Source organism: Oncorhynchus masou, chromosome 29, assembly GCF_036934945.1.
Source record: "Oncorhynchus masou masou isolate Uvic2021 chromosome 29, UVic_Omas_1.1, whole genome shotgun sequence".
NCBI lineage: Eukaryota > Metazoa > Chordata > Actinopteri > Salmoniformes > Salmonidae > Oncorhynchus > Oncorhynchus masou.
The window spans coordinates 69,489,831-69,510,755 of NC_088240.1; the positions used below are offsets into that span (position 1 = coordinate 69,489,831).

Consider the following 20,925-nt stretch of genomic DNA (forward strand, 5'->3'; position numbering starts at 1 on the left):
GGAGGAGAAGCCAACTGGGCCAGTAAAGTCAAGTTGTTAGCTAGCATTGCTAAGATGGCAAGTGAATGAAAAGTGAAACAGAAACACATTTATTTTGAAAGTAGTCACATAAGTCAAGCATTAGTACGGCACATCGACCATATTTTTGAAATCGGTGAGTAACATGATGGTTAGCTAACTTGCAATCTCCGTGTTTTGAAGTTACGTTTTAGCCCATAGCCTGACATGTTGACGAGACAAAATCAGAATTAACTATGATAGCTGAGTTGGAATTTGGCTAGCTATCTTGGCTGACAAAGATGGGAATTGCGTTGTTGCGTCTTGGCTGACAAAGGTTGGAATTGCGTTGTTTCGTTATTGGGTACATTTGGTCTACATTTGATTGACATCTTTCCTGTTTATTCCTATTTATTTACTGACAATTAATGTTATCATAACTTATCTTAATTTCTTTGTCCAGCTGAGCACCAGAAACAATTGGCCATGCTGACGTGTGAGTTCTGTGGTGAGGAATTGGTTTTGGAGGAGGACATGAAGACCCATCTCCTCCTGAGCCACCCAGATAATGACATGGGCTGCACCCTCTGTTCCTGGTCCGGAGTCGCTTACGACGAACTCTGCTTCCACATCAATACCACACACAAAGAGAAACAGGGCCATGACGGAGGAGGAGCAGAGGGTAGAGGTGGTCACAGTCTTGTCAGGCCCAGCTCAACTCCTACTCCCACCATAGTGGACAATCACTGCAAACAAGCCATTGGTTTGTCTAGGTCTGAGGGTTCTGAAGGAGGAGTAGACAATGGGAACAGGTTTGACACCCTTGGAGGAGGGGTCTCACCCAGGACATCCAATAGCACACTGGAGTCTAAGGAGCAAATTACTGAAGCTGGGGGGGAGTTCGGTGGAGGGCGAGCAGTGGCCATTGTTGTATCCACCTCTTCAGTGTCTACAGGCTATCTGAGATCAGCTCAGGACTCCAGTCGGCCTACTAACAGACACTGTAATGCTGAGGAGTCTGTGGGAGTGGGATCCGCAGAGCACACCAAAGTCAAACAGAAGCGTTTCTCCTTCCCACTTAAAGGTTTATTTTAGTGCGTCTGAAATGTTTGTTTATTCAACATGTTGTTACATCTTTACTGGTTTGTCCCACTGACTGGCGTTAGTTTGTTTTGTCGCACTGACTGACGTTAGTTGGGCTTGTCCCACTGACTGACGTTAGTTGGGTTTGTCCCACTGACTGACGTTAGTTGGGTTTGTCCCACTGACTGACGTTAGTTGGGCTTGTCCCACTGACTGACGTTAGTTGGGCTTGTCCCACTGACTGACGTTAGTTGGGCTTGTCCCACTGACTGACGTTAGTTGGGCTTGTCCCACTGACTGGCGTTAGTTGGGCTTGTCCCACTGACTGGCGTTAGTTGGGTTTGTCCCACTGACTGGCGTTAGTTGGGCTTGTCCCACTGACTGACGTTAGTTGGGCTTGTCCCACTGACTGACGTTAGTTGGGTTTGTCCCACTGACTGACGTTAGTTGGGTTTGTCCCACTGACTGACGTTAGTTGGGTTTGTCCCACTGACTGACGTTAGTTGGGTTTGTCCCACTGACTGACGTTAGTTGGGTTTGTCCCACTGACTGACGTTAGTTGGGTTTGTCCCACTGACTGGCGTTAGTTGGGTTTGTCCCACTGACTGGCGTTAGTTGGGTTTGTCCCACTGACTGGCGTTAGTTGGGTTTGTCCCACTGACTGGCGTTAGTTGGGTTTGTCCCACTGACTGGCGTTAGTTGGGTTTGTCCCACTGACTGGCGTTAGTTGGGTTTGTCCCACTGACTGGCGTTAGCTGGTTGTTTATACTGACAGATGATTTGTTGTACGGACTGTTGTTTGTTGGTTGTTTGTACCTACTGATATAATTTGTCGTACTGACTAATTAGTTTGTTAGTCGTACTGTGTGATATTACTTGTTTTTTTGTATTTTGACTGATATAATTTGTTTGTCATACGGACTAATAGTTGGATTGATTGCCTATTGATGAACTGTCAATGCATCCCATTAACAGTCCATGCTGTCTGGCACTCGTGGGCTCTTCCTCACTTTAGTCGTCGATTGCATCACTATTTTGTAAACCTCATCAGTTAGTTTTTTGTACTGACTAATATTAGGCCTAGTTGGTTTGTTGTACTGAAGCGGAAGAGAGAGGCCCAACTCATCAGAATCTGTCTCCCTCCATCAGGTGTTGTTTTTTTGTTGGTTCGCCCACAAAGCAAGCGTGTTGAATTTAGCCAACAATAAAATTAATGGCTTATTTGCTACGTGAGGTTTATTTATAATAGAAGTTTTGTAATGCTTAAGTTATGAGTGTACTGATATAAGTAGGACACATGACATCATTGTCACTTCACAAAAAACACTATCTCGGAGATGGCTATGCATATTCATTGGATGAGGCTAGCAGCATCTCTCTCCATTGAATACAGGTGTTTTAACGTCACAACCCTCATCGAATATTCAAAAAAGGATTACAATAATCCACCAATCAAAAGCAAAGATAGGCAGGAGCTAGTCAGTCTGCCTTGCCGCTTTGTGGACAACAACTCCCATCGTTAGAGCGGAAGACATGTATCTTGTCAGTATATCCATAATCTTTGGTTATACTGACTGATTGATATCTGTTGGTTTGAGTAGAGTAGTACTTTATTGATCCCAACTTGGGAAATCGTTTTCACTCAGCATCACTAATAAATTACAAAGACAATGATAAAAATGCATAATAAGACACCTAAGAAGGCACCTGCATGTTAGTAGCCATAAAAGATGGAGACAAGTTTAAGATAAATACTGTTGTCTATCCTAATGCTGGGAAACAAGCAATAACAACATTCCTATTAAGAAGGCACCATAAATGAGTCATTTGTTAAAAAGCCTCATGGCTGTGGGTAAAAATGGCCTTTTGAACTGCTCTGTGGAGCTTCTGGGCAGGATGAACCTGCTACCAAAGCTGATCCTGTGTGGCATCAAAGTGCTGTGTGGAGTGGGTTGAATTAGTCTTGTCATCATCCTGTGTCTCATTGTTATGTACTGTGTGTCTGTTGTCGTAGAGAAGCGGTTTTCCTGTCCTATGTGTGCTCTGGTCTGCACCGACGCCTTCATCCTACAGGAACATGTTGAATTACACTTGCTAGAAGAGAGCCCAGATGAAGGTACATGATCTACAGTTTAGAACATATAGACCACACAGTTCAGCACAGAACACACTGTGACTGTACAAACTCATGACAGTCTTGAGTCTACACAGTTCAGCACAGACAGAACATGAGGCCCAATCCATTGTGTTAAGTCTCTGACTCTGACCTAATCTGTATCTGTCTTTTCAGAGGCTGTCCTGGAGGCCACATCATCAACCGAGGCAGCATCATCCAGCCACAGCTCAGGTTCGTCTCATTCCTTTCATCATAGGAACAAATATAGTTCAACCAAACAAAGGAAGAAGCCTGCCTATGGCAGATCCACAGAGGTTGAGGCTCTCTCTCTGCCCATGTCTTACCGATGAAGGTCTAATATTCCCCCAAAAAGCTAAATGAACATGCAAGTGAGGTTTTATCTCAACAAGAATAACTTGGATGAATAATGATTTAGATAAAAATGCCCCGTCGATATCCCTTTTAACCACTGTGTGTCCCTGACCTCGTCCTCAGGTGGAAAGAGTTATGAGTGTCCCCTGTGTTCTGTGGTGTGTGGAGACTGCTACTCCCTACAGGAACATGTGGAGCTGCATCTTGACTATGGCACAGACACTAGTGCAGGTATGGCTTGATTTAAACAATCAAATGTGATGGGAACACAGGTTTCATTGGGATTTTATGTTTACACTTGTGGAAGCTGTCCTAAAGGGATAGGGCTAAATGCAAAGTGTATCTTAAGGAAGAAATATGAAAAGCAGATGAAAAACCATGGTAGCAATCGAAGGGGAAGAGTTTAGTCTAATAATTTCTCCATAATTGCCAAAGATGAGGACACAACAGTTCACCTGACCCAAGACTGAATCCAAACATTACACTGTTGTTTGTATGTGCATTTTACATTTACTGTACTTTTTTCTGCATTTGTTGAAAACAAAATCTGAAAATACTCTGGATACATTCAGTAACATGATAAGAATATTCCTGGAAAATATGGGCATAGGTGCAACATAAGACAAAATAAATAGTTTGAGTGAGAGGACTAACTGGTGTCTCCTAGTGGCCACACACCTCTCGAACGTGTGCTAAGTAATTTCAAGGAACTTTTGACTCAAATAAAAGTCTTAAACTATAAGGTGCTTTTTTGAGCTCTCCAAACTGTGCCGTTGAGGAACTAGAGCAAGCACACTTGTAGTTGTTTTGTTTGGAACACAGTCCTGTGTCCTCGCCATCACACAATTACTGTTGTTTACACAATCCCAAAATTGTCCATTATAAATCGCAATCTGGATCAGATTGGCATCATTTCAAAGCCTGTTATATTGCAAACATGACTAGCGAAGTTATAAAATACAATATTACAGTGATAGGCTTTCACAATGCAATTCAGAGAACCAGATCATCATTTTGGTGAGCATAGAAATGAGTCATGAGTGCATTCAGGTGCGTGCGCCTCTGCAATTCTTCTTCACAATTAACAAACATGGGCTCATTCTGTTCAGAACAACACAGGATATTACGCCAAGTCATCTTGTACATCAAAAATAGTGATCATTTAAAAATTAAAAATAGTGATCATAAATGGTGACACTGTATATGACAAGTTTTCTGATATGGAAGTGCACATCTACTCACAGGTGTTTGGCTTGTTTGTATGACATCAAAGAGAGATGTATTATAATTTTCAACGTCTGATCTTTCAAAATACATGGAGTCCTTTTTAATTTACAGCATTTCCCTCACTTGGACAACAAAACATTTGCAAAAGTTTCCCAATTAGCGGGAGATATGGGCACAACTTCTTGTAGGGCGAGATGCTCAAGTTCAGAACTGCTGTCAGGCAAAACCCATACAGTGCTTTGAAGCGCAGAGCCAGAGCTCTGACGTCATGTATAGCATGTACTGTACAGCCAGTACGTTCCAATTTACGCATTTATTAATGCCCAAATCTGCTCTTTTCTTCCTGAATATGGGTACGAGTATAAAAGGTTAATGAGAAATCTATTTAGTTCCCACTTATGCTTCCAACACGTTTTATTTCATGCTTAGATGTAGCCATGTTATAACAACGTTATGACTGTTATTTTACCATAAACAGGGTCTCGGTAGAGAGAGAATGGTGTAATACCCCATATTTGATTTGCACAAGCACTCTATTGCCAGCCAACTCCTGAAGTTGCAATATAATGTGTAATTTGTCCTTTGTGATCGGTTTTGAACTATGAATTTCCCTCTGAGGACTATAAAGTTTGAACAGAACGGAACTTCTACAACCTGCCAGCTCATACCGCTGAGCTCACACATGCAGCTGTTCTCACAACAGTTTTGTGTGTACAGGGTTGATTCCCATGGTGAATTCAAGAGAGGGAATTGTGACTAACGCTGTGTTGCTGTGTGTGTTGCAGTGAGCCCTGGCTCAGACCTGAGGCTGGCCAGACGGCTGCAGGAGGAGGAGAAGCAGAGGAGGAAGGAGCAGGATGCGAAGCAGGAAGCAGAGGAGTTCAAGAAGCTGCAGGTTCTTATAAAGCACAACCATAATAACACTGGAGTAGTGGATTTGACCTTGCTGCATGATGCACCATATGACGCGTCTGTGCTTTGTCACATGGCTTATGTAGGAAGTGTGTGGTTTATTTGTGTTTCTGCACGTCAACAAGATGTACAGTATACGTGTGTCTGCTTATGTATGCTGAGTGTGGTGGTGACCTCACCCTGACCCCTTGCTGTGTGTGTTTAGAGGCAGTTTGGTGTGGACGGGAGGGGGGGCTACCGCAAACAGATGGAGAGGACCATGGAGAAAGCTGTGTCTCGAGGTGTCATGGTGCCTGCTCACTTCCACAACAAGAGAGCAGAGATGATGGAGGCTCTGGCCTCAGGGGTCGACGATGGCAGGACCAGAACGCAGGGTGTGTGTGAGATTCAATTTGTTATCCGGATCTTGACTAACATAGCTCCCTCATTATTTAATGTTCTCAAACTGAGTTGTTTAGATCACATCATGTTATGTCTATACAGCTGTCTATCTACCACCTACATCTCTCAATGTTTTGCATACATTTTATTTAGCCTACAAGGTATGTATGTCATTAATAACTGTCTTCCTTCAATTGATTATAAACTAAATGGCAGCTCCACCTTGGTGCTCTCTTTCTCTCCATCTTTGTCATTCTCTTTTTTTTATTGTATTCCTCTCATTCTGTCAGGTGTGCTGGGTGCTCTGTATGTTTACTACCAGAGGGAGGCCAGAGACTGTGTCCACGTGTGGCTGAGTGCTGACACAGACCACTACTGCTCATCAGAGGGGGATAAGGGCTGGGGATGTGGCTACAGAAACTTCCAGATGCTCCTGTCTTCTCTGCAAAGAATGGAGCCCTACACTACCTGTCTCTCAGGTACACACAAACAGAAACACGTATATCAAAACATCATATTCTACAATTGTTTACCATTCCCTCAAATCAAGCAGCTGTCTGGATTGCTTAATGAAACGGTTCAATGCAGCCCTCTCAAAAAAACGTTTCGCCATGTAATCTCCTAAACTAACCTTCTCTCTTAAATCTTCTATCATGGCATCTTTTCCTTGCCCCCCCTCTCTCTCTCCCTCTTCTCCCAGAGGGGTCAGTACCCAGCATCCCACAGGTGCAGGTGTTGATAGAGGGGGCGTGGCGGGAGGGGTTAGACCCACAGGGCGCCACCCACTTTAACCAGCGACTACAGGGCACACGGGCCTGGATAGGAGCTACAGAGATCTACGCTCTCTGCACCTCCCTCAGAGTCAGGTTAGAGCCCAGAGAGTCACACACAGAATGTTAACATACTACACGCATTAGAACGTAACACATTTGTGTAGCCAGCTATATTTGAATTAGATACACTTGAATGGACTCTCACACTGAATATACAAAATTAAAAGAACACCTACTATTTCCTTGACATGGACTGACACAGGTGAATCCAGGTGTAAGCTATGATCCCTTATTGATGTCACTTGTTAAATCCACTTTAATCAGTGTAGATGAAAGGGAGGAGACAGGTTTAAAGAAGGATTTTCAAGCCTTGAGACGATTGACATGGATTGTGTATGTGTGCCATTCAGAGTGTGAATCTGCAAGACAAAAGATTTAAGTGACCTTGAACGGGGTATGGAGGTAGGTGCCAGGCGCACCTGGTGTGTGTCAAGAACTGCAACGCTGCTGGGGTTTTCTTGCACAACAGTTTCCTGTGTGTATCAAGAATGGTCCACTACCCAAACATTCAGCCGACTTGACACAACTGTGGGAAGCATTGGAGTTAACATGGGCCAACATCCCTGTGGGGCGCTTTTGAAACCTTGTAGAGTCCATGCCCTGACGAATTGAAGCTGTTCTGAGTGCAAAAACGAGGGGGGGCTCAATATTAGGTTTTCCTTATGGGTTTGTTATACTCAGTGTACACACACAGAGTCACTATAGAATGTACATGGTTGAAAAAGGATTCTGTTCTCAGTCAGTTACCTCTAACCTGTGTCCCCACAGTGCCCGTGTTCTAGACTTCCACCAGCCCACGGGCCCAGGGGACACCCACCCCCGCCTCTTTGACTGGGTGAAGCAGTACTTCTCTCAGACTGGTGCCAGACTACCGCCCCGGGTGGTGCAGACCACACAGCCGCCCCTCTACCTCCAGCACCAAGGTAGTCTTAACATGGGTTTAGTGGATTGGATGGATTAGGTGATGATGGGTTACTGATATCCAATGTAGAATTTGTTTATGGCATGTGTCTATTTTATGTTTTCTTGTGTGTCGTTTAGTGCTGAGCGATTAGTGCTTTTTGAGGTCGGTTGTGTTTTGGTTCGATCATTCAAAAATAATAACGGTTTTCGGTTTCGATATTACTATTATTTTTTACATTAAATGCACTATACATTTTGTGGGTTGAGTGCTGTAACAACACATAATAAAACAAAAGTCCCATGATGGTAGTGACTGCCCATTACTGCTTATCACTTATTCACATTTACTTTAATAAAATATTTGAGTTGTTGTGTATATTACATTTGTATTACATGTGTATATTACATTTGACTTTATTATTTAATTCCAAGTCATCTCTATAGAGCTGCTGCCTATGCTGTCTGCCAAAATCACTATTTTACTAGTTCTTCAAAGTAAATAAAGCATACTTTTATGACTGCTGAATACCAACTACCAATCACTTAGATCATGAATTTTCAGGTAGAGATACCTCTCGAAGCAACTGCTTTCTATCTCGCTCGATCATTAATTACCACGTTTTCTGCACTACAATATACCGAAAAATGGCCTGTTGGAAACTTCAACTCACTACTACATCGCACAGTTTGGGCTTGATCTGATTTATCTCTACAGAAACCACATCGAGCTCATAGAACAAAAACAAATTAAATGGAATTAAAATAATTGAATCTGTCGGTCAATTAGTGATTAAAAACTGAAAAATAACTTAAATGTTGTTAATCGCTCAGTACTAGTGTGTTTGAGGGAGATTTGTTTGTTTCGTATGTGTGTACACCTGACGTCTACGTTATCTCTAAAGCCTTGTTCACATTGGCAGTTTGAAGTGACTCAAATCCTATTTCGTTGCATATCTGATTCAAATCTGTTCTGTTACTTGCAGTCGGAACTGCCAAAAAGCACATGGAATCTGATATTTCAAACCACCTTCGTAGGTGATTTTAAAGTCCGATACAAATCTGATTCCAAGCCATGTGAACGGTCAAATCAGATTTATTTGCCCTCAAGTGGTTTTTAGACTTATTTGGCATATCTTGTTGCTTGCTTGCTACTCCGTTGACAGTTTGACAAGAACATCTGGTCGTAACTTACTTGTTAATTGTTTAAAAACAAATGAGTGACTGTTCTAGAAAGCTAAACTACTACCTAGCTAGCTAGTTGACTGCTGTGGCTAGCCAAAAGATTCCATTTGAAAGTTGGATCATCTTATCCTTTTGAGGCTTTAAGTGTTCTTACATTATGATTTTGAACATGCAAAACAACTGGGGAGACATCCATGGCAGGCATTGTTATCACCATAGCTTGCTATATAACTTCTGAGTGATAGGAAGCATGAGCACTACCACCAATCAGCCTACACCACTGTGCACACACCCATAGTTACTATGATAACTAGCGTAGCCATGTCAGCAAATGAATAATGTCTGAACACACACACACACATCTGATTTGCTCACTTGTAACATACTGTTTTGAAAGTCAGTAGTCCAAAATGGATTTGAAAAACATAACTTGATTTGGGCATTAAGACCTGCGGTGTGACCAAGGCTTTAGTGTGTTTCCTCCATGTCTTCTATCGACATCCTCAGGCCATAGCCGCTCAATAGTAGGAGTGGAACAGAAGAAGAATGGCAGCCTGTGCCTGTTGCTCCTGGACCCTGGCTGTACACCAGGAGATGTGAGGAAACTGCTGAGCCAAGATGGCTCCACTGTTAGCACAGCTGTCTGCCGTATGAGGAAGTTCCCTGGCAACCTGAAACATAGGCAGTACCAGGTGGTGGCTGTAGAGGGTGTGCTCGCCCCCGTGGAGAAACAGGTGAGTCTGAGTGGCTCTTAACTGCATACAGTTATAAAGTGTTTTGCTACGATGTGCACTGAACAGCGAATCAGCTATTCGATATTGATTTGTTTTTTGTTTGTCAGACCCGCATTCTCAACTCAAGAACACTGCAAGCCGAGAGGATCCCTTGATGCTGGAATGCAGTTTTGTAAATGTATAACTGCCAAAAACAGTTCATGTTTAATTTTCTTGGACATTTTATTAAGGTAATAAATTATGTATTTTAATATTTGCCTTTTTCTCTGTTCTGTTCAAACCCTCAACATATTTCTGTGTGTAGAATTGGGACCTTGTAGAAGTCGTAAGGACACACTCTGAGAATGGAACATGTATTCATACATTTATTGAACTACCAGAAATGACTAACCAAACATTATAGATTGGCTGATTTTTAATGGATTATCTACATAGGCGTATAGAGGCCCATTATCAGCAACCATCACTCCTTGTGTTCCACTGGCACATTGTCTTAGCTAATCCAAGTTTATCATTTTAAAAGGCTAATTTATCATTAGAAAACTCTTTTGCAATTATGTTAGCACAGCTGAAAACTGTTGTGCTGATTTAAAGAAGCTATAAAAGTGGCCTTTAGACTAGTTCAGTATCTGGAGTATCAGCATTTGTGGGTTCGATTACAGGCTCAAAATGGCCAGAAACAAAGAACTTTCTTCTGAAACTTGTCAGTCTATTCTTGTTCTGAGAAATGAAGGCTATTCCATGCAAGAAATTGCCAAGAAACTGAAGATCTCGAACAACGCTGTCTACTACTCCTTTCACAGAACAGCGCAAACTGTCTCTAACCAGAATAGAAAGACTGGGAGGCCCTGGTGCACAACTGAGCAAGAGGACAAGTAGGGTCTAGTTTGAAAAACAGCTGCCTCACAAGTCCTCAACTGGCAGCTTCATTAAATAGTACCCGCATAACACCAGTCTCAACGTCAACAGTGAAAAGGCGACTCCAGGATGCTGGCCTTCTAGGCAGAGTTGCAAAGAAAAAATCCATATCTCAGACTGGCCAATAAAAAGAAAAGATTAAGATGGGCAAAAGAACACAGACACTGGACCGAGGAAAAAAGCGTTATGGACAGACGACTCTAAGATTGAGGTGTTCAGATCACAAAGAAGGACATTCGTGAGATGCAGAAAAAATGAAAAGATACTGGAGGGGGGCTTGACGCTGTCTGTCCAGCATGGTGTAGGCAATGTGATGGTCTGGGGGTGCTTTGAATATGGTAAAGTGGGAGATTTGTACAGGGTAAAAGGGATGTTGAAGAAGGAAGGCTATCACTCCATTTTGCCATACCCTGTGGACGCCATTGCCATACCCTGTGGATGGCGCTTAATTGGAGTCAATTTCCTCCTACAACAGGACAATGACTCAAAGCACAGCTCCAAACTATGCAAGAACTATTTAGTCTATAATGGAGTGGCTAGCAGTCACCGGATCTCAACCCTATTGAGCTGTTGTGGGAGCATCTTGACCGTATGGTACGTAAGAAGTGCCCATCAAGCCAATCCAACTTGTGGAAGGTGCTTCAGGAAGCATGAGGTGAAATCTCTTCAGATTACCTCAACAACTTGACAACTAGAATGCCAAAGGTCTGCAAGGCTGCGATTGCTGCAAATGGAGGATTCTTTGATGAAAGCAAAGTTTGAAGGACACTATTTCCATTAAAAATCATTATTTATAACCTTGTCAACGTCTTGATTATATTTCCTATTCATTTTGCAACTAATTTCATGTATGTTTTCATGGAAAACAAGGACATTTCTAAGTGACCCCAAACTTTTGAATGGTAGTGTGTGCGTGTATAATATATATCATAAACAGAGTGCATCCATGGAGTGACGCCTGGTGAATCTTTGCCCCACACTTTTCACTAGAAGTAGGAATAGACCAGCGCCTCATGTATTGTCAAATCAGAAAACAAGACCAAGTAGTTCTCCCCTTTCTCAAACATGAGTCTGGTTACATGGGGAGACATAGAGTCTACTGATGATTTAGTGTTGAGTCACACTTTATCCTTCTGTCCTGTTCCAATTGAGGAGGAACATTCCGCAGCTTTTATCTTCTTACAGTATCTGGGGGCCAGGGCCCTCTGGGTACGTGCGGCTTCAGTGAAACAGATACACACACATATACTCTCTCACAAACACAGAAGACACACACCCTCACTCACACCCTCCTGGAAAGTCACCTGGCCACACGATCACTACTGTGAGAATAGGACAGATATATTTTTTTTAAGTTGCTGGTGAAAAGGACATTCTGTAATACATATTATTCCCAGGCCACCGACTGGAATGCTCTAATTACTATTGAACTGGTAGGACCGCAGTCTGTGGGTTGGTTGAAGGAACTTCTCTGGTGCATTCTTTCCTCCAAGCCTCTGTCCTGATTCCTGTCCATGCCCTCTCAGCAATGTGACAGCTCACTGATAACTGACAGTTGTGTGGATTGCGACTTTGCATGTCCTTATCAGTTCTACTGAAAATAAATATGTATTGTATGTATTGGACATATAGTACTGTCATATTAGAGAAATTGCACAAACTGGTGAAAGGTGATGTTTATGGTTTATTTGTAAAGTACAAGATTCCTGCAGTTTGATAGTGTTTTCATCTTCCAAGGACATTCGTGTTTTTTTTTAAACCATGTGACCTGATTATAAAAACGGGTCCCATTAAAGCCCATATTAAACCTTTTTACAACAGATTAATCACGTCATACCGTATAAGGTCCCGAGTTTTACCTGGTTAGGTTACCAGAACAGGAAAGATTACAGCACCAGAATAATTTTTCGCCACACCACTCTAGGACATGTGGTGCTACCTCTGTCGCACAGGGTGGAAAGTGTATGTGAGAGTGAGTGCGCAACATGTTGACAAAACAATAATGAATTTGGCCTCACAAAAATGTTTCTCCGTTAATTTTCTCAGTAAAACAAACTAGTTAAGAATACCGGATTTCCTCTGTAGCTTAATCAAAATCGTTCTCCCGTTTCTCATCGGTCATGAGGCATGTAAAATATGACACATTATAAGGACTCTGAAACGCTGTGTTTAAAAAGCGCAAATCAATCTGACGTGCGCCCGCGCAGCGTGGTCCTGTGGACAAGGTTACATAAATTCCCTAATGCTGCGAACGCGCTTAAATTGTATAAACCATCAGTAGTCCTCCAGCACAACGTGAATTTTAAAAAAAACGCGGAAACGTGTGTTTGTCTTCTGCGTGTCTTCTATTGGGACAGTAGGGGATATTCGGGGGCGCATTGCACACAGAGCTGCCCGCTATCCATCATATACTCTTATTTTTGAGAACAGTTGTGAATTGACTGCAAGAAACTCCCCGGGGCCAGGGATTTCATAGTAGCCTACCGCGATTGTGGATTTTGTGACATTGGCATACAATGACAACTTCCACCGGTACAAAGACAGGTAGGGAATACTGCGCGCTCTGTGCAGTGCGTAGAGTTATAGTTGGAGTTAAAATAGGTTGCTATATTGCAGAATACAGTGCCTACCCTTGTATTGCCATTTTATCATGTTACTTGAATGTTATACCAGAATCTGAGTGGCATAGTCATTATTCTTGTTTTCTATGTGTAATACATAGGTGTGTAATTATTTGTTGTTGTATTCATATTTGGAACCTCTTGTGAGACATGTTTGCATATCTGAAGTGTACATTACTGTATACAGGCATATATATTATGCACTGTTGCATGCAAGATCTGTCTCACCCTTTAAGCATCGAAAGGATTATAGAGGACCATGAATGGTGGACAATGCTTGAGCTTGATGGACACAAACTAGGCTACTTTTTTTGTTTGTGATTCAGACCAGCCTTTGAACAGAAGAACATGCTCTCTGCCCCTCTAGGATTTACAGATAGAAATGCATTGTTGCACAGCAAACCCTCTATTTATATTTACTTCAATATTTGCTAGTCCTTCATAGGAATACTTTTTTTGTGCCCAGGCTTTGTTGATAGGTACTTGAGAGTTATTCAATGTCTCCTTTTTGTTAAAGGGGCAAGCTGGGATTGTTACATACATTTTAGGACTTTTGAGTTAATGGCATGTAGCAGTTGCTTCATGAAGAATACAACTTTTAAATGCCTCATGAGCTTAGGTCAAATGTTTTACCCCACCAGAAACCAAAATAGAATCTTGTTTGTAAAAATGTTATTCTAAACAAACCTTATATGATTTCATAACTGTCATTTTGATATCATTAATGGTCAGTCCTTGCATCCATGGCTCTGTTTGTTTACATTTCTCCAGCCCCAACCCTCAGCTGTTTACCAGTTTTTTTTCCAATCCCAGATTTCCCCTTTAAACATTTCCACTTGACTTCCTCCAGACTCCCTGTGATCTGATAGCTATATATAAACATTTGTTTGGAATAACAACTTTATTTACTGGGTTTTTGGGCTGTTTATTTCAGATTTTTGTCTAATCAAGCACAGTGTTTCAACTTTAGACGAGTAGGACTTCGGCCTCGTGCCTTCTCACATGACTGGAGGTGAATGGTTATTCCCTGTTGTGTGTTAATGCTTACACAGATCCAGATTGTTTGAATGAGTGGGCCTTTGATTATGTCTTGTCTTCTCAGATCATTTGGATTCCACTGATACCCAGGTTCTGGACTATATGCTGGTTCCTCACCGGAACTTCAACCTGATCAATGGGGTCCACTCTCCCGACGAGGTCGACCAGATCAAGAATTGGGAGATCCGAGACTCCGACATATTCGTTGTCACTTATCCCAAGTCAGGTGAGTACTGGAGACAGCACGGATATATTTACCTAGAATACCCAGATTACCGCTTTTAAAGCAGTTTACTGCCTTTAAAACATGCCTGCATAGCTCTTTTCATCTCTTCCTATAAGGTCCTCTAACACAGTTTATCAGCTCAACTGAGTAGATCTCATTCAGTGAGTTTACTTTGCTTATCTGTTAGTGGGCTCTGTTCTCAACCTATATCAGTCCAGCAGCCCAGATAAGTGAAAGAAATGTCCTAGTTTTTAAACCCCCCAAAAATAGTATTTTTCGCTTATCTGCATCCCCATTCTCCCCTTGGGTGAAAACAATGGTTTAACCAGGCTAGATTAAAGTGTAACAGACACCATGTCCCATAAGCACCATATCAGTGCAGGAGTAGCACAGTGACGGTAGGCAATGTCCACATTCAAATACACTATATATACAAGTATTTGGACACCCCTTCAAATGAGTGGATTTGGTTATTTCAGCCACACCCGTTGCTGACAGGTATATAAAACAGAGCACACAGCCATGCAACCGTCATAGACAAACATTGGCAGTAGAATGGCCTTACTGAGGAGCTCAGTGACTTTCAATGTGGCACCGTCATAGGATGACACCTTTCCAACAAGTCAGTTTGTCAAATTTCTGCCCTGCTAGAGTTTCTGGTGCTGCTATTGTGAAGTAGAAACGTCTGGGAGCAACAACGGCTCAGCTGCGAAGAAGTAGGTCACACAAGCTCACAGAACGGGGCCGCCGGGTGCTGAAGCACGTAGCACGTACAAATCGTCTGTCCTCGTTTGCAACAGTCACTACCGAGTCCCAAACTACCTCTGGAAGCAACATCGGCACAAAAACTGTTCGTCAGGAGCGACATGAAATGGGTTTCCATGGCCGAGTAGTGGCACACAAGCCTAAAATCACCATGCGCAATGCCAAGCGTCGGCTTGAGTGGTGTAAAGCTCGCCGCCATTGGACTCTGGATTAGTGGAAACACTTTCTTTTTTTTAATGAATCACGCTTCACCATCTGGCAGTCTGACGGTCAAATCTGGGTTTGGCGGATGCCAGGAGCCCACTATCTGCCCTAATACTAAGTGCCAACTGTAAAGTTTGGTGGAGGAGGAATAATGGTATTGGGCTGTTTTTCATGGTTTGGGCCAGGCTCCTTCGTTCCAGTGAAAGGAAATATTAACGCTACAGCATATAATAACATTGTAGACATTGGGGTTATATCCTTCCTGTTTGGCCCTGTCCGGGGGTGTCCTCGGATGGGGCCACAGTGTCTCCTGACCCCTCCTGTCTCAGCCTCCAGTATTTATGCTGCAGTAGTTTATGTGTCGGGGGGCTAGGGTCAGTTTGTTATATCTGGAGTACTTCTCCTGTCCTATTCGGTGTCCTGTGTGAATTTAAGTGTGCTCTCTCTCATTCTCTCTTTCTCTCTTTCTTTCTCTCTCTCGGAGGACCTGAGCCCTAGGACTATGCCTCAGGACTACCTGACATGATGACTCCTTGCTGTCCCCAGTCCACCTGGCTGTGCTGCTGCTCCAGTTTCAACTGTTCTGCCTTATTATTATTGGACCATGCTGGTCATTTATGAACATTTGAACATCTTGGCCATGTTCTGTTATAATCTCCACCCGGCACAGCCAGAAGAGGACTGGCCACCCCACATAGCCTGGTTCCTCTCTAGGTTTCTTCCTAGGTTTTGGCCTTTCTAGGGAGTTTTTCCTAGCCACCGTGCTTCTACACCTGCATTGCTTGCTGTTTGGGGTTTTAGGCTGGGTTTCTGTACAGCACTTTGAGATATCAGCTGATGTACGAAGGGCTATATAAATAAATTTGATTTGATAGACAATTCTGTGCTACCAACTTTGTGGCAACAGTTTGGGGAAAGCCCTTTCCTGTTTCAGCATGACAATGCACCTGTGAAAAAAGCGAGGTCCATACAGAAATGGTTTGACGAGATCGGTGAGGAAGAACTTAACTGGCCTGCACAGAGCCCTGACCTCAACCCCAACGAATACCTTTGGGATGAATTGGAACGCCAACTGCAAGCCAGTACTAATCGGCCAACATCAGTGCCCAACCTCACTAAGGCTCTTGTGGCTGAATGAATGCAAATCCCCGCAGCAATGTTCTGACATCTAGTGGAACGCGTTCCCAGAAGAGTGGAGGCTGTTATAGCAGCAAAAGGGGACCAACTCCAAATGAATGCCCAATGATTATGGAATGAGATGTTTGACGAATTTGTAGATTCCCTGAGAAACAAAATGTTACTATATTTTCCCCCATCAAAATAACCCCTGAATTGTCAGTTAAACAGTGTGTGGCTGTTATCAAATCAAGGAAGTGAGGTGAAAGGGCTAAGCTATTCAGTACTGTACGTTCTATGGTAGGACTGACTTGCCATATTGTCCCTGCATGGACAATTCATGTTTAAATTGAATTGAAATGACCTCTGGGTGACCTGTAGTGTCCACTCTGCTGTGATTGACAGGGACAATCTGGATGCAGCAGATTCTGACTCTGATAGAAGCCAAAGGTGACGTCACTCCAAACACAGAGCATCTCAACGCGCAGCGCGTCCCATGGATCGAGCTGATTGGCAGTGAGAAGGAGTTTAACGCTACCCCTTCCCCCAGGCTACGGGTCACCCACCTGCAGTACAAGTTCATGCCGCTCGCCGTCAGACAAAAAAGGGGAAAGGTCAGTGGAATGCAAGGCTCATTTTGGTAACACTTGAGTATTATTCTGTGGTATTAGCACTTAGCATAATTAGCACTTTGGTATTGGTGTTAGCCTGCAGGTATAATGCTTTATTACTTGTTATGTATGAGCCTTTATAATGCTTTAAGGATTTTAATATATTATATCTCTATGTATCAAAATACTCTAAATGGTCGGTATACATGCTGATTATAAGTCTTAGAATGCATAATACCTGCAGGCTTTAAGTGTTACCCAAAGTCACTATAAATCATTACCTTCTGGATTACTTTCATTAAAGTATTACTACTGATATTGATCTAGTTTTTTTATAGTCAATCTATTGATATGCAGTATGACCTTGCTTCCCTAAGGTGATCTATGTGGCCAGAAACCCTAAGGATGTTCTCGTGTCCTATTACCACTTCCACAAATATGCAGCCATGCTGGAGACACCGAAGGACTTCAATGATTTCTTTGAGAAATTCATGGAGGGGAAAGGTAAGAAGAATGTGAGCCGTTGGTCCTGTTTAAGGACTATGCATTTTGTACATGATGTTCAAAGCCAAGTATGTTTTCTATGGGGAGTTGGCACTAGCCAACAACACTTTAATTGTGATTATTTTGAAATTAATGTTGTCGAAAGCCTTATAAACACTTTTGCCTGTAGTATCCTTAGGTTCATCTATGCTTTCATGGTGGTAGGCTGGGTATGAAGCATCCATTTGAGTCTTTGCTGTGTGTGTTGCAGTTTTTGGGGGCTGTTGGTTTGAGCACATCAAGACGTGGTACGCTAATAGAGACAAGATGAACTTCCTGTACATCACATATGAAGAGATGATCAAGGTACCAACAGTGGCAAAACCTACCTGTCCATCTACTTGTCCATCCTGTCCTGTACTCGGAGTTGGCTTGTGAGTTTACATGACTCTCAAAGCATGAACGGTGTGTGTGTTGCAGGACCTGCGCTCCATGGTGGAGAGGATGTGCAGGTTTCTAGGGAAGGATTTGACAGAGGAGCAGATGGCCAGTGTGGTGGAACACAGCACCTTTAGAACCATGAAACAGAACCCGCAGGCTAACTACAAGACAGTGCCCGACTCCCTGCTTGACCACAACAAGGGCACGTTTATGAGGAAAGGTATGCACGTCACACCTTCTAAGTCATAATATAACGTGATAACAGAATGGTCGCCTGTGTCCTTATCAATACACTTTGGTATGAGGATTTTTTTGTTGTGTGATTCAGAGAGACCATTGCACAAGCTGCATATTATTAAGAGCAATCACAAAGGGCTTACAGTACTATACTTGTAACACCTGGCCCCCACACATTTACACTGAACCAATGTTCCGATAGATATACAACCATCTGGATTATAATTTGTGCAAATCTAAAGGACAATTTAAATTGATAATTTATCTTAAAGGGCAATTCCCTCACTTTTCAACCTCATATTAATGATCTCTACTACATATGTGAAAACGGCACTTTAAAAAGCTACGGTCCTATTGTTTTCTTTAAATCTGTCACATCACAGGGTAGGATTAAAAGTAAGAAACTGATTTACAAGTTTCTAGCCAGAGGGAGGGTATTTTCTTGCTCCCCACATCACCGCGAATCTCAGTGTTGGATGTTATCGGGTAGAACTTTTTAACCTTAGATGTTTTTATATACGAAATGTAGAAATGTGCCATTTTCACATATGTACGTACACTGGTATTGTGCTGGAGATGTTGAAAAGTGGTGGAATTGCCTTTTAATACTCTTTTATATTATTGAATGATTTCCATCCACACTCTTGACAGGGACCATTGGGGACTGGAAGAACCATTTCACTGTTGCACAGAGCGAGAGATTTGACAGTGCCTTCCAGGAGAAGATGTGGGACCTGCCCCTCTCCTTTGTGTGGGACATAAATGACGTCAATAGTGCCACGTGATGACATCATAGTCACGTCTTTCAGGGATTTTTTAAATCCTTGGGCGGGCCCCCTAAGTATTTTTGGGGGGTCACCTACAGTGGGGCTAAAAAGTATTTAGTCAGCCACCAATTGTGCAAGTTCTCCCACTTAAAAAGATGAGGCCTGTAATTTTCATCATAGGTACACTTCAACTATGACAGACAAAATGAGAAGAACGAAAATCCAGAAAATCACATTGTAGGATTTTTAATTAATTTATTTGCAAATTATGGTGGAAAATAAGAGTTGAGTTGAAATAAACAATCCCAGAAATGTTCCATAGGCACAAAAAGCTTAATTCTCTCAAATTATGTACACGTGTTTACATCCCTGTTGGTGAGCATTTTTCCTTTGTCAAAATAATCTATCCACCGGTCTCAAGTTGAGGGTGTGCAATTGGCATGCTGACTGCAGGAATGTCCACCAGAGGTGTTGAATGGTAATTTCTCTACCATAAGCCACTCCCCCTGTTTTAGAGAATTTGGTAGTATGTTCAACTGACCTCACTTCAGACCACGTGTAACCATGCCAGCCCAGGACCTCCACATCTGGCTTCTTCACCTGTGGGATGGTCTGAGACCAGCCACCTGGACAGCTGATAAAACTGTTTACACAACCAAAGAATTTCTGCACAAACTGTCAGAAACCTTCTCAGGGAAGCTCATCTGTGTGCTCGTTGTCCCAACCAGTGTCTTGGACCTGACTGCAGTTTGGCGTCATAACCAACTTCAGTGGGCAAATGCTCACCTTTGATGGCCACTGGCACACTGGAGAAGTATGCTCGTCACATATTAATCCCAGTTTCAAAAGTACCGGGCAGACGGCGTGTATTGCGTTGTGGGGTTTATCAACGTTGTGAACAGAATGCCCCATGGCGGGGTTATGGTATGGGCAGGCATAAGCTTCGGCCAACAAACACAATTACATTTTTATCCATGGCAATTTTAACGCAGATACCATTACGAGATCCTGAGGCCCATTGCCATTCATCCGCCACCATCACCTCATGTTTCAGAATGGTAATGCACAGCCCATGTTGCAAGGATGTTCACAATTCCTGGAAGCTGAAAATGTCCCAGTTCTTCCATGGCCTGCATACTCACCAGACATGTCACCCATTGAGCAGGTTTGGGAAGCTCTGGATCAACGTATGACAGCGTGTTCCAGTTCCTGCCAATATCCAGCAACTTTGCACAGCTATTGAAAAGGAGTGGGACAACATTTCAACAGCTTGATCAACTCTATGTGAAGGAGCTGTTGCTCTCCATGAGGTAAATGGTGATCATACCAAATACTGACTAGTTTTCTGATCCACGCCCCTACCTTTTCTTTTGAAGGTATGTGACCAACAGATACATATCAGTATTCCCAGTCATGCAAATCATTAGATTAGGCCTAATTAATTTTTCAATTGACTGATTTCCTTATATGAACTAACTCAGTAAAATATTTGAAATTGTTGCATTTATATTTTGGTTCACTGTAGTAGCTATCAATCCAAAATGTATCTATAAAACAATGTACATTTTCTATTTGGAGGGAAAAATAGTTTGGCAAGTGTACAGTAACTTCTCATGCGCTGTACCCACATGGTTTTAGCCAGTTTTGAATGTGTATAAAAAAGGTATTAAATGTTTAAAGAATTAAAATACATTAAAAAAAGCAGTTGTCTTGACTAATTTTAGCTGTATGTGATTGAATAAGGACACAGTGAATTCA

At 42.5% G+C, this 20,925-nt stretch overlaps 2 protein-coding genes across 5 annotated transcripts; both read left to right on the forward strand.

Moving 5' to 3' along the window:
* The first annotated feature begins 1 nt into the window (after position 1).
* LOC135520409 (zinc finger-containing ubiquitin peptidase 1-like) lies at positions 2 to 9,991 on the forward strand. Of its 3 annotated transcripts, none has more exons than XM_064945960.1 (12): positions 2 to 154; positions 461 to 1,081; positions 3,095 to 3,196; positions 3,371 to 3,427; positions 3,692 to 3,799; positions 5,581 to 5,690; positions 5,913 to 6,081; positions 6,379 to 6,567; positions 6,789 to 6,954; positions 7,690 to 7,844; positions 9,514 to 9,740; positions 9,848 to 9,991. In XM_064945960.1, the coding sequence occupies exons 2-12, from the start codon at positions 484 to 486 to the stop codon at positions 9,893 to 9,895; spliced, it is 1,929 nt and encodes a 642-aa protein (XP_064802032.1). In that variant the 5' UTR covers positions 2 to 154; positions 461 to 483; the 3' UTR covers positions 9,896 to 9,991. The 3 variants fall into 3 exon arrangements, with proteins under 3 accessions (XP_064802032.1, XP_064802033.1, XP_064802034.1); XM_064945961.1 differs by lacking the exon at positions 2 to 154 and adding an exon at positions 189 to 334; XM_064945962.1 differs by lacking the exon at positions 2 to 154 and having other exon boundaries at positions 897 to 1,091.
* Positions 9,992 to 12,969: 2,978 nt separating this feature from the next.
* LOC135520411 (amine sulfotransferase-like) lies at positions 12,970 to 20,849 on the forward strand. Of its 2 annotated transcripts, none has more exons than XM_064945966.1 (7): positions 12,970 to 13,202; positions 14,382 to 14,543; positions 17,034 to 17,242; positions 17,617 to 17,743; positions 17,994 to 18,088; positions 18,203 to 18,383; positions 19,052 to 20,849. In XM_064945966.1, exons 1-7 carry the CDS (start codon positions 13,175 to 13,177, stop codon positions 19,183 to 19,185), a joined length of 936 nt encoding a protein of 311 aa, XP_064802038.1. In that variant the 5' UTR covers positions 12,970 to 13,174; the 3' UTR covers positions 19,186 to 20,849. The 2 variants fall into 2 exon arrangements, with proteins under 2 accessions (XP_064802038.1, XP_064802039.1); XM_064945967.1 differs by lacking the exon at positions 12,970 to 13,202 and adding an exon at positions 14,212 to 14,291.
* The last annotated feature ends 76 nt before the right edge of the window (positions 20,850 to 20,925 follow it).